We start from the raw sequence: 13,519 nt of genomic DNA, 5'->3' as shown, positions 1-13,519 counted from the left end.
AACAATATTAATGTAACCTGTTCTGGTCTAAGTTTTGTTTGTGAATACATCCAGTTTGAACAGTGCTACTCAGAATTGGATGCTTTTCTTCAGTTATGGTTCTTCCATGATTTTGTTATATTACTCCCACTAACAGACTTCTGATTAGATTAGTGCTTTTTTTTTTACACATTCAGCAAATATTTGAATTTTTTCAATACCCAGCATATATATACAAGGCAGTGTACTAAGTTTGGGGATACAAATTTGAATTAATCAGATACAATCCTTGTCATTTAAGGAGTTACTTTCTAATGGAGAAGATATTCAACAACAAAGCTGGTTCATATTAATTTTTGTCAAATTCAAGTCTTAGATCTCCCCCTCTTTTTCACAACCTGCTTCTTGATGGCACTTAAGAAGCTCTGGTAGCATAGTGGTTACAAGTCAGGCTGCCAACCACAAGGTCAGCAGTTTGAAACTACCAGCTGTTCCATGGGAGAAAGATGAGGTGTTCTGCTCCCATAAAGATTTACAGCCTCGGAAACCCTATACAGGGTCACTATGAGTCAGAACCAACTCCATGGTACTTAACGACAACAACAACTTGACGGCACTTAACAACAACCTCAAAAGGAGTCCTGGTGTGGCACTGTAGGATAAGCACTGGACCACAAGGTCTGTTTGAACCACAAGATAGGTGGTTCAAACTCACTAGCCACTCCTCAAAAACTCTATACAGGGTTGCTATGAGTTGGAATCAACTCGATGTTACTTAACAACAACCTCCAAAGTAGAAACATGAGACTACTAGCTTTATCTGGGGATTTATAGCGTAGTGGTTACGAATCGGGCTGCGAACCTTAAGGCCAGCGGTTCGAAACTACCAGCCGCTCCGCGGGAGAAAGATGAGGCTTTCTACTCTCGTAAAGATTTACACCCTCAGAAACCCTGTACAGGGTTGCTATGGGTCGGAACCGACTCGATGGCACTTCACAACAACAACAATAGAGAAACAGGGAAACTCATATTTACTTACAGTGCCAAATTTTAAATTCCATATTTATTAAATTAAAAAAAAAAATGACAATGGAAACAATGAACCTCTGAAACAAGTATGAGCCTGGAACCTATGCTATCTTTTCTTTATAAATTCTTACAGAATTTCCCACTTAACAACAACAGCAATGGTAATAAAAATTAAAAACAGTGCTTTTGCCATTAACTCTGGCATGCTGAAGGGAAAATTCACATAGGATCAAGTGCTTTGTGTGAGAGATATTTTGAGGGCACACAATTTAGTTAAATCTAGCTGCGAAGTGCACCACAAAATAAAATCCAGTTTCAAGATATTGAATGTCATTCATGTTTTCACCAAATTTTGATCCTCAAATAGCCTTACGATATCTACCTATTCTATCCACATTTATCCAACCAAAACTAAACAGCCTTTATTCCAGACAAACCATATTTAATTTTAAGTCGTTTAATGAAAGTAATCTAGCAGCAATCCTTGCTTTCTGGCCAAGGGCCTTAGGTGCCCCAGATGCTTTAGAACATCACTCTTGGAGATCATGGTCATTACTGAATAGAAAGGTACATAAATTTTTGTGGACCCTATAGGGTGCGTTGTGTTTTCTCCAGATGCAGTTCCTCTTCTTTCTTGCAGCAGAACTCTACTAAGTCCAAGTAAAGAAAGAGATGTTTTACTAAAATAACGTAAGCAGTAATCAAAGAGGTTGTCAATTTGGGAATATAAAAGTCTATTTGTTTTAAAGATATCCAACCTGCAAGACCCAGAACTCTCCAAATCCATTTAGAGTAGATTTTTTGGGGAACCAAATAGTTGACAAACACCAATGAAGACTGAAAGAAAGTCTGGACTCTGACAGAAAGAAGTCAAGCGGTCCCAGGAGTCAATGGAAGGGGTTACTGGCAGATTAAGTAAGCAGGTTTTTCCACTCTACTAAAATAATTTCTCAATCTTCATGATTTCACTCAAATTTATTTAGAATTTATATAATACTGAATTAGACACTTGAGGGATATGCAAAGACTATAACATAATCAGTGACCTCAAGTAGCTTATAGCTTTTGGGGGAAAAAAAAAAAAGACATAAAATCAATGCAGAATTGATGAGATTCCGCAGAGAGGGTACAAAGGAATAATAATGGTACATATAACTATAGACATTTGCTCCCCTCTTTTGACATTTTAAATATTTATTGTAAGTGATTTATTGGCTTCAATAAACTGAGTTATTTTGGAGTGATTATTTTAAGCTGTCTGCATTTTGTTGTTTTTATAACAAAAATAATTCATCTTCATCCTCCCAATTATATTCTGTTTTAATTTCTATTTGTCAGTTTCTCATTCAAGTCAGATTCTTAGTCAATGAAAGATCAGTAATTAACGTAGATGGTTGTTGTTGTCAAGTGCCAGTCGAGTTGGTTCTGACTCCTAGTGGCCCAGTATAGGGTTTCGGAGAAGGGACTGATGGATTTGAACTGCTAACCTTGTGATTAGCAGCAGTTCACTGCTTATCCTACAGTGTCACACCAATACTCCCACAATAAAAATTTTACGTCTTTGAAGGAATGAATATCCAAAGGGTTATGTTATAGTCAGTATTTCATCAGAAAGGAGGAAAACTTGTATTGCCTGTGTTTCATTTCTCAAAATTCAGACATCCATCTCTAAAACTTTAAACCATAGCAATTAGATTGTTCTCCACTGGTTCCTGGGCACATCCTCCTTTGTACTGATTTGTTGTTGTTTAATGACATGGAGTCCATTACAACTCATAGCGACCCTGTTTAGGGCTTTCAAGGAGTGGCTGGTGAGTTTGAACTGCCAAACTTGCAGTTCAATACTTATCCTACAGTGCCACACCAGGACTCCTTGTATTTGCTGTTGCTAAGTGCCGTGGAGTCGATTCTGACTCATAGGCACCTTGTACAGGGCTTCCAGGGAGCATCTGGAGGGTTTGAACTGCCCACCTTGTTGTTCCCAGTCCAATGCTGATCCAACAAAGCCACACCAGCTGACTCTAAAAATCTTGAAAAACGACAAAAGTTGTCAATACCAAAAGCTACCATAACAAGGGCTAGCTGCAGTTACACCACATCATGAGTTTTAAAACAATTTCCACTTGCTTTCTGATTATGGCTACACGTTGTAAATCCTGTTCTGTCGTCCTCACCTTGGCAGTGGCATGAGGGGAAGCACCCTTCTCCAGTAACAGCAGCGCCACCTTCTGGTTGTCATAATGAGCAGCAACATGGAGCGGGGTAAGGCCATTCTGTAAAGGGTGTGTTTAAATTTCAGCATTAATAAATTAGTGCTAGCTGCCCTAAGGCTACAAGGATTCATGGAAACGGAAATTGATTAAATGCGTGTTAATTAATTAACTAATTAATATAGTCAGTGGAAAATAAACCAAGATCTAATCATTTTTATATTAGAAATTTAACTCAAACTGTTAAATTTAACTCGAACTGTTAATTTACAGTTCGTAAAATCCATTTTGTTGTAGTCAAGTATGCCCATTGATGCTTACCATAAACAGAGATCTAAAATGCTATGTACAAATTTACTATAGTCCTGGGTCCTGTTTTGAGAACAAGGCCCAAGCACAGTTTAAAAACCTCTGAAACTGTTAGTACGTGGACAGATCACTGACAGACATCTTTACCGTATCAATTCGGCATAGTTTCATCGTACTCCATTTATTAGAGTGAGGCATAGATCATTAAATACAAATCTCCAAATCTTCAAACTCGATGGATTGATGTAACTAAAGTATATGACAGAACTTTTACCTTCCCTGCAGAATCTGCGGCAGCGCGGCGTTGCAAGAGAAGTTTTGCCACCTCCAAGCTTCCATACTTGGCTGCTACATGCAGTGGAGTAAAGCCCTTCTAAAAATATGAAGGACAAAAGATGATATTTAGTATTTCATTTTGTGACTACCAGAAGAGTTTTTTTTTAATTTACGAGTATATAAGCTAACTCTGTTGACTCTTCATAAGAGAAAACACTGATAGCATTAAATCTGCCAGTCATAAAGACTAGAATAATGAACAAAGTATAGCAAACAAAAGATGGGCTTGATACACTGAACAAAACAAAAATTTCATTTGTAGGATTTGGAGACTGAAACTTGACTTTATAGGTCTGGAATTTACAAAGCCACTGGTGGCAATAAACTGGCCCTGATTTGTGTGAGTGGAAAGAAAAAAAAAAAAAAAAAAAAAAAAAAAAAACTCCTAAAACCTGTCTTTTTGTCCTCTTAAATTAATACACTTGCGACACAGTTGCTTTTCCTCCAATCTCTCATCCTTTTTTTTTAAACACCTGAATTCAGAATTTCTTTATTCAAATTTTAAGATCCTTCATTCAGTTGATTTGTATTTGCAACAGAAATATCTAGATAAATAGTCCACAGAACAAAAAATGATTACCATTAGAAAGCACTTCCTATTCGGGCTCTTGTCCCCTTTCCCAGAAGACCCACACTGTATAAAAGACCAATTCCTCTGGTAAAATACATTCTACCTTTGGCATGATGTTGGGCTGATTAACACCAGACTTTTAAACACACTGAAGCATTAAAGCTTTTAAAAAAAAAAACAAATCTCCTATATATGTTTATATGTACACATTAAATGTCTTGTGCAGCCAACAGTCACCCTGTGTAACTAACAATATGTTGCAAATACTGATTAATCCATAAACTCAGATCTAGAGGTTGGCACAGTTCCTACGCCATGATTTCAAAACCATCGTCTTGGCCAGACAGTTTAACCACATGCTCTTTTGGCACTCCAGTGGGATAATTTTAAAGCTGACCAGTGTGTGTAAATACACCCAGCAAAAAATGCCTGGAAGGTGCTATAAAGTATGGCTTGCCCTCCGGATAATTTAAGCTCTTATTATAAATACAGAATATCCCCCCAAGAAGCAGTACTACCCCTATCACAATACCACCAGACAAATTGTAACTAAGATGCTATTTTTCTTTTTGCTTACTTTTAAACATTTGGTACTAATCAGTCCTTGGAGGAGAGTGAAAATTCCAGTTAATTTTCCAAGTGTGGGACAAATGTAGGAAGTTTTTCCTCCTTTTTTCACTAGTCCGTAAAAACCAGTACTTGTTACAGCTATCCCTTTTCCACCCAATGCACTCACTGATTGGGGTGACCTTTTGGGTGAAGTATAATTCTTTGAGACAAACCACATGTTGAGGAAGAAAAAAAAATGAACTTATTCTTTAAAGTCCTGCTGTAATAGTGGTCCGACCCCTTTATAAATTTGGAAACCCTTATTAGTTCCAACTACATAGACTTTTCACTGTAAAAACACAAAACAGAGGTTGGAAAGCATCTCTGGAGTCAGACACCTCCCTTCTTCCCCTATGTTAATCTCCTCAGGGCTTCATCTACCCTGACATTTATAAACACTGAAATAGCTGTAGTGATCATGAGTCAGCTACTGTTCAAAACCCTCATTAGTTCCACTGTAAATCAGGCCTGTTTAACACATCTTTTTTTCCCCTATTTACTATGTCTTTAAATATATTTTTTTAAAGCCTAAAAATCTTTGGAAGACAAGGGACTATGTTTTACTCTCTATTTCTGTGTCTCTTATTTTATTTATAATGCTGATTGATGGCATAATCACCCAGACTCTGATGGGTCATTGTGATTATTATTTTTATCATTTAGTTTTTTTATTTTTTTAATCTCTTAAATTCTTCAGAAATTTCAGAGTTTAAATAATTACCAATGCTAAATATCAAACTTTGTTTTTTTTTTTACAACCATAGGCAATCAGATAAACCATAACAGCTAGATTGAAAGATTAGCTCAGATTATATTTATAAACTTCCTCTTCCCCTGAATGTTGTATTAATGCCTATTTACTATGGTCAAGTTGAAAATGTCTTTTGATTACTCCAAATCACTGTAATACTTATGGAAATTTCTTTTGCCTTGTAACAAAATCACTTGGTTGTACTGATATTTTCCTGACTCCTCTGCACTAGGTCAATTTTTCTCACTCCAATGAACTAAGTGTGCTCATGTTTAGAAAACTTCAAATTACACTGCTCTATTAAGGAGCTCTGGTAGCGTAGTGGTTACGAATTGGGCTGCGAACCTTAAGGTCAGCGGTTCGAAACTACCAGCTGCTCCGCGGGAGAAAGATGAGGCTTTCTGCTCCCGTAAAGATTTACAGCCTTGGAAACCCTGTTCAGGGTCGCTATGGGTCGGAACTGACTCGATGGCACTTAACAACAACAACAACAACATTATGAATCTTAGGGGTCCTGGTGTGGCGCTGTGGACTAATGCGTCAGACTGCAAAGTCGTTTGAACCACAAGGTGGGTGGTTCAAGATCACCAGCTGCTCCTTGGAAACCCTATGCAGGGTCGCTATGGGTCAGAATCCACTGGATTCTTAAACATCAGTAAAATTGAGGCTAAGGAGCTCTGGTAGCGTGGTGGTTACGAATCAGGCTGCGAACCTCAAGGTCAGTAGTTCGAAACTACCAGTTGCTCCGCAGGAGAAAGATGAGGCTTTCTGCGCCCGTAAAGATTTACAGCCTCGGAAACCCTGTTCAGGGTCGCTATGGGTCGGAACCGACTCGATGGCACTTAACAACAACAACAACAACAACAAAATTGAGGCTAGTGCATAGTCTCGTTAATGACTGAAACAACGTAAACAATGTCTTTCAGGATACCTCTGTTTAAAACACTGCAAAGTACCTGGAAAAATTATAGCTGGTAAATCAGAATGGGAATGGGAATGCCAAACAGATGATAGCTGATACTAAAAACGGAACAAGGCAAAATTAAGTGACTACACATCTAGGTAGGACTACATTTCTCAGCAAATGTGTATTAGTGGTCTAGAGCAATATTCTCTTCCTTATCAGCAATATTACTTCGGTGTATTGAGGAATCATTCTGTTTTTCCCTTTTGTGACTACATGATGGATTTTATAATGAAAACAAAAGAGAAAGTAATCCCTGTCCTAGGAAATTCATTTTGGTTTAAATACTGGATACATATGTATTAGAAACAACACTGTCATTAATTACTAGAATGAAATCCAGTATTCTTTACTGGATATATCATGTGGAATCTTTGATCATCTAGGCCATGAATCTAAAATATTAAAAGAGACGTAAATCAAAGAGCTAATGGAGACCTACTCATGATATTAGTGCAGTTTGGCGGAAGGACTCTGTCTTAGGGATGCGGTCAGTCTTCACCATACAGTGCCATTCCTCTTACCTTGGTAGCCAAGGAGTGGGCCGCTCCTGCTTCTAAGAGGACTGATGCCACGTCTACCTGGCCCTCCCTGGCAGAGATGTGCAGTGGCGTGTACCCATTTGTAGTGGCCGCATCTGGATGAGCCATATGTTGTAGAAGCAACTGGACAATTTCTGTCTTACCCAGGCGGGAAGCAATATGCAAAGGCGTCTGTTCTTCCTACAACTCAAGTCAAGTCAAAAGTTAGTGCCAGGGCAGACCATAGTTTACTGGTAAGATATTTCACTCAGAGGTCTTCTGCCATCTTCTTGGACCCTCCAGGAACGCCTATCCAAAAGGAAATTATTACTACTCTGCTCAAAACTTATTTTATATTTTACTATAGAAGTTTGGCATCAAAATCTCCTTTAGATATTTTTAAAGTAAGTACCTCTGTAAATTGGTCTTTGTGTTTTGGACATCCAAAAATCTTTCACAACTAATTAAGGCTTCACTCCTTACTTATGTTTAAATATAAACCAAGTTGCCAATTTGACTGAGAAACAAATTTAGTCCAGAAGTTCTAGATTCTTGCCGAAGAACTTTCCTTTCACTAAAAGGGAGATTCATTCTGGGAATTGCATCAAGTGAAACGAACCAGAGATGTCAGAACATTTTTGTTCTTAACTCCACTCAGCAAGCCAAGGATACAAATACTATGGATAAAGAAGATATTGTATTATGATTGAAAAAGATGGTCCAGTAAAAGCTGCAAATAGGTCTGGGATCAGCATTAAGGATTTCAAGAATGAAATAGAACTCTAACAGGAAGTAAACGGGGTTAACTATTTGTCAAGTACTTTTCCTTTAAAATCAGACAGCGAATATAGTTGGCATGAGGGAGCAGCAAAGCCATGCCTGAGGAGGCTCAAGAAATCACCTGACTCTAACGTGTAGTCAGGATAAATGTTTTCAGTGTTAAGAGAACCAGGCCAAAGCACTGTCCCTTGTAGAAAGGAAATTGTGTGTATCCTTAGTGATGAAAAGAGGTACATCTTACAATCTGCCTAAGGGCAAGCCATAATAAAAGTGAGGAAGGAAAAACAGAGCTTCCAGGGCTGAAAATGAATAGAGAAAAGAAATAATAGCGTGAAGATCTGTCCAAATAAATGCAGAGACCTTATAATAGACCTGAAAGAGGGGCATAAAATGTATTTTAAGACCATTTCTAGATATAGAGATTTAGAAGAATCAAATAACTTCTCCAGGATTGCCCAAAGTTACTTAACTGTTTAAACAAGACTTGAAATCAGGCATACTGATTCTAACCACATTATTTATTTGCTATTCAATCTACAGAAAGAAATACAATAAGACGTTCTAAGAAAACTCGTGGGACAAGGTAACTATCATTTGGAAACAAGACTGAGAGCACTTGAGAAGCTATACCTTTCTCTGAAACACAAAGAGTAAGAATTTACAAATATGAATGATTGGCAAAGCAAGCAAACAAAAACACAAGGAACTTGATAAAAGCTATGGTGAACATCTGTTGTTACTGCATTTTCCTTATTGAACTTCTGCCCTACAGATGGTAAGAAAGATGGCACTCTTATGAAATGTGTTTTTAGATGAGTAAAAAGGAGAATTGGGGCAGTGAAAACTACTTAACCCATAACTGACAAGTGACAATCTTTGACAGTGGTAACCAAAACATTAAAAAAAAAAAAAAATTATTGTGAATGAAGAGAAGGTTTATAGAGAAGATCTTCAGTTTTACATTCAAGAAATCATGCACTTTGCTTCATCTCAATGACTACAAGCCCTTCCATTCAACAATAGCTATTCCATTTCTTTCTTGTGATTCCTATTTCCATTCCACCCTCCTTTCCATCTCTTCTCAATTTTGTCCTTAGGGAACTGTTGCCCCTTTGATTTTGAGTAATTACCATTTTGTGGTGCGCATACCTAACTGACGTTTTTGTCCCCCTTATGTATCTATGTGGAGTCCTGGTGTGGCGTTGTGGGTTAATGTACCAGACTGTAAAGTTGTTTGAACTGCAAGGTCGGCAGATGAAGCTCACCAGCTGCTCCTCGGAAACCCTATACAGGGTTGCTATGGGTAGGAACTGACTCGATGGCACTTCACAACAACAAATATATCTATGTATAGGGTCACTATGGGTTGGAATCGACTCAACAGCACTTAACAACAATATATCTATGTACTGTTTGGCTGAAAATTGGGCCATGATGGTGAGATTCATTCTAGACCTGTAGGGTGGCCCCCGGCCTGAGCCTCAGGTTCCCCCAGTCTCTTTCTGACCAGTAAGCTTGGTCTTTTTTTTATAATTCTGAGTTTTGATCCACATTTTCTTCCATTCTATTCAGAACCTTCTAAATGTGAACCCTTTCAGAATAATTGGTAGTGGTAACTGGGCACCATCTAGTTCTTCTGGTCTCAGAGTTGCAGTGACTGATGTTCACCTGCTTCATTGGTCCACTGGACTAGTTTATTCCAAGCATCTTCCACTTTCATCAGTCTTCTTTCTTCTGCACATGAGACACCAATCGTTATACCTTAGATGGCCACTCATAAGATCCCAGTTGTACTCACCAAAGTAGAATGTAGAATATTGTCTTTATGTAACATGTTGTACCAATTGACCATTTGTGTTTGTTAAGTGTTTCTGAATCTGTTCCAACCCATAGTGGCCCTGCATAGGGTTTCCAAGAAGCGGCTGGTGAGCTTGAACCACCAACTTTGCAGTTTAAACTGACTTTTCAGTCCTGAGCATTAGCCCACAGTACCATACCAGGACTCCTTGGTGTCCCCTAAACTATGGTCCTGAGTCCCCAGACACAGCAATTCATTGCCTTAAGATGTTTTAATATCTAAGAAGTTCAAGATGAGTTTTAATTGCTTTTGAGTGAGAGAGCTAGACAATGAATAAGAAAGACTGAAGAAGAATTTTTTGTCTTTGGATTATGATATTGACAAAGAATATTGAATATACCGTGGACTGCCAGAATAATGAACAAATCTATTGGAAGTACAGCCAGAATTCACCTTAGAAGCAAAGTTAGTGTGATATCATCTCATGCTGTAGTATCAGGAGGGACTGGAGGACATAATGCTTAGTCAAGTAGGGTCAGCAAAAACAAAAACAAAAAGAAAGAGTAAGACCCTTAAGAAGAAGGATTGATATAGTGGTTGCTACAATTGTCAGGAGGGACCAGCCACTGACGAAGGATACCATGTTTGGTAAGGTGGAGGGTCAGAGAAAAAGAGGAAGACCACCAACGAGATGGATTGGCAAAGTGGCAGCATCAATAGGCTTAAGGGTGGCAACAATTGTGAGGTTGGCACAGGACTGGGCAGTGTTTCATTCTATTGTGTCACTATGACTCGGTACCGATTTGATGGCATCTAACAACAACAACAATAGACTTAAAGATACCACGCCCTGTGAGGATGGTGTTGAATCAGGCAGTGTTTTGTTCTATTTACATAGGGTTGCTATGATTTTGAACTGACTCAATGGCACTTAATAATGACAGCATCCAAGTAACTGATTAGATTTTTCTATTAACTAATGTATCTTGGGCATTACCAAATTTTCACATTAGTAACGCACATGTTATATGGAGTTTGCAAACTGCACACCCCCATCAAGCCTTAGTCTACTCTGCACACTATGTGTACCATTTACATGGGTGCATTATTGAAAAAAAATATATATATATGAAAGTCATAGCCCATTGCCATCAAGTCAATTCCAATTCAAAATGACCCTGGTACAAGTATTAGCTTTCCAAAGTTAACAAATAAGCTGTGTTGTATACGTTCTTCAAATTTTGAAAGCAGAAAAGTAAGAACATAGAAAATTTTCCAAGAAAATAATTTCAATCTTTCAATGTCTTGGTGATCAGAATTGTAAACGTTGGATTTCCTGTCACAAACTAAAGTTCATGTAAGACATAGCAAATAATTGGAAACCTGCATTAATTAAGATTTCTGGGAAGAGCTAAAGTGATGGAGAACCTGATCTCCCAGATACCTTCCAAATATCGCCAGTAAGAACCCCTTCATCTTACAGCATCACGAACCGTGATGCAGTCTGGATCAGGAAGTAGATGAAGTCTGCTTTATCATCACAACCTAGTATTTTACTTTGTCCAAGGCAAACAAAACTATGAAGACTTGCTGAGCCCCATCTCCTTTCACCAAGAAACAGAAATAACTTACAAGGTTCTTGATAAAATGTCTGCTGGTAGTTACTAGCTGTTAGTTTTCAGGAATGTACTCTCCAGACAGTTCAAGTTTTAAGTAAGATAAGTTTTCAGTGAGTTTAAGTGTAGGGTTTCTGCAACTGCCCCAAAATGCCAGGCTCCTGGAATTATTCCAACAGAATGTTGGTACCTAAAGCAAGAGAAGGAGTCTCTAGGGGATGCAAATAGCTAACACACTCGGCTGCTAATGGAAAGATTGGTAGTGTGACTTCAATCAGACACAACTTGGAAGAAAGGCCGGATAATCTTCTTCTAAAAACTTAGCCATTGGAACACTATGGTGCACAGTACTACTCTGACACACAGGGGATCACCATGAGTCAGAAACGTTCTGTTTTCTAAAGCAAGAGCTCTCCCATAACCACAAGCCCTGGTGGTTCTCTCAGTTATGCCCATAGAGCACACTGGACTAGGAAGGAGTTCCTAAGAGCAGGCCTAGGGAAAAGCACGTTGGCTGACCAAGGAAGTTAGGCTATTTCAGCCCCTGCTTTCGCAATGTCCAGTAGAATATACCTTATACTTTTGATCACTGAATAGAGCATGGTGTCCCACTTTTTAGGTAAGAAATATTGTGATTAGAAGGAGCCCTGGTAGTGCCATAGGATAAGCACTGAACTGCTAACTGCAAGGTTGGCATTTCAAATCTACCAGCTGCTCCAAGGGCAAAAAAGATGAGGCTTTCTTCTCCTGTAAAGATTTATAGCTTCTGAAGCCTTATACAGGGCCACTGTGAGTCAGGATGACTTGTTTCTTTTTTTTTTTTTTTTTTTAAGGGGGCAGGGGGAAAGGCAAAAATATGATTTAGCTCCATTTGTATATAACCATAAGTGTTATTTCTAAACCTGACTGAAAGGACTATAGAGATTTGAATCCTGGAGCTCAATGTAATAATTGGACATAATTTTTTCTCCATCCCTTTAAGGAGATGTTAAATTGTAGAGCTACAGACAAGGAAATTTTTGGAAACTGCATGTTTTTGTGTATATGTGCAGAAAACCGAGGTGAAAAACAACAGATATGTTTTGAATTTCCTGACAGCAGCTCCTAGATACATTTTCCTGGGAACAGCACTGTCTTTCTTGGGGAATAGTGGTCACCTATATTCATGTGGTTCTAAAGGGGCTGCCAATAATCTCACCCCACCTTACAAGACCACATGAATGGGCTTGGGGCCCAGACCTGATCCTACATCCTGACAACAGTGATCAGTTCAGGGAGGAAACGTGAAGAATTAGAATCTAAGTATTTGCAGGGATGGGCATGGAAATAGATCTCGTTACATCTGAAATGGTTGTAATGATGTCAGCAGATAAAACCAGAGGAGAAGAAGAAAGAGGACAGAAAGTAGACAGGAAAGGAAGAATGGGAGGCCTACAAAATTGTTTCCTTTAATTCTGGCATGCCTGAAGTCAGCTCCATCCTAGAACTTCCTAGTAGGGTGAAGCAGTAATTTCCTCTACCACAGTTCTTTTTTTGGCTTAAACTAGCCTTAGTGGAGTTCTGTTTTAGCAACCTACACTATTCTTAAAATACAGAAGTCTACTGTAGAAGAAGCTCTATTATCTTAAGCAGCATATACATAAGAGAAGGAAAGTAATGGAATTTGAGCAATATGAGGTAGTAAATAAGTACAACATTTGGAATCCATTTTTTTTTTTTTTTAAATCCTTTCTAACTTGGTGACCTCCCACACAAGTAAAGTTTTACTAAAGGTAATACCGAAACAGCTGCAAGCATACACTGACAGAGAACTTAAAAGGTTCAAGCCGGATTCAGAAGAGGACACAGAACAAGGGATATCATTGTGGATGTCCGATGGATCTTGGCAGAAAGCAGAGAATATCAGAAAGATGTTTCCTGTTCTTTATTGACTATGCAAAGGCTTTCAATTGTATAGATCATGACAAGCTATGGACAACATTGTGAAGTATGAGTATTCCGGAACACTTAATTGTGCTCATGAGGAATCTGTACATGGACCAAGAG

General features: G+C 38.4%; 1 protein-coding gene across 1 annotated transcript in view; it reads right to left on the bottom strand.

Moving 5' to 3' along the window:
• The window catches only part of ANK2 (ankyrin 2, neuronal), a 514,556-nt gene that overhangs the window by 141,774 nt on the left and 359,263 nt on the right, over positions 1-13,519 (bottom strand). The window contains exons 15-17 of the mRNA XM_006872258.1: positions 7,283-7,480; positions 3,802-3,900; positions 3,183-3,281 (exon numbers count right to left, since the gene is read on the bottom strand). Coding sequence (XP_006872320.1) covers positions 3,183-3,281; positions 3,802-3,900; positions 7,283-7,480 — 396 coding nt within the window. The remainder of the gene's footprint in view (positions 1-3,182; positions 3,282-3,801; positions 3,901-7,282; positions 7,481-13,519) is intronic.

The sequence above is a fragment of the Chrysochloris asiatica genome, unplaced genomic scaffold, assembly GCF_000296735.1.
Source record: "Chrysochloris asiatica unplaced genomic scaffold, ChrAsi1.0 scaffold00188, whole genome shotgun sequence".
NCBI classification, from domain to species: domain Eukaryota; kingdom Metazoa; phylum Chordata; class Mammalia; order Afrosoricida; family Chrysochloridae; genus Chrysochloris; species Chrysochloris asiatica.
The sequence above is the reverse complement of the archived record's forward strand: the minus strand, read 5'-3'. Positions and strand labels throughout refer to the sequence as shown.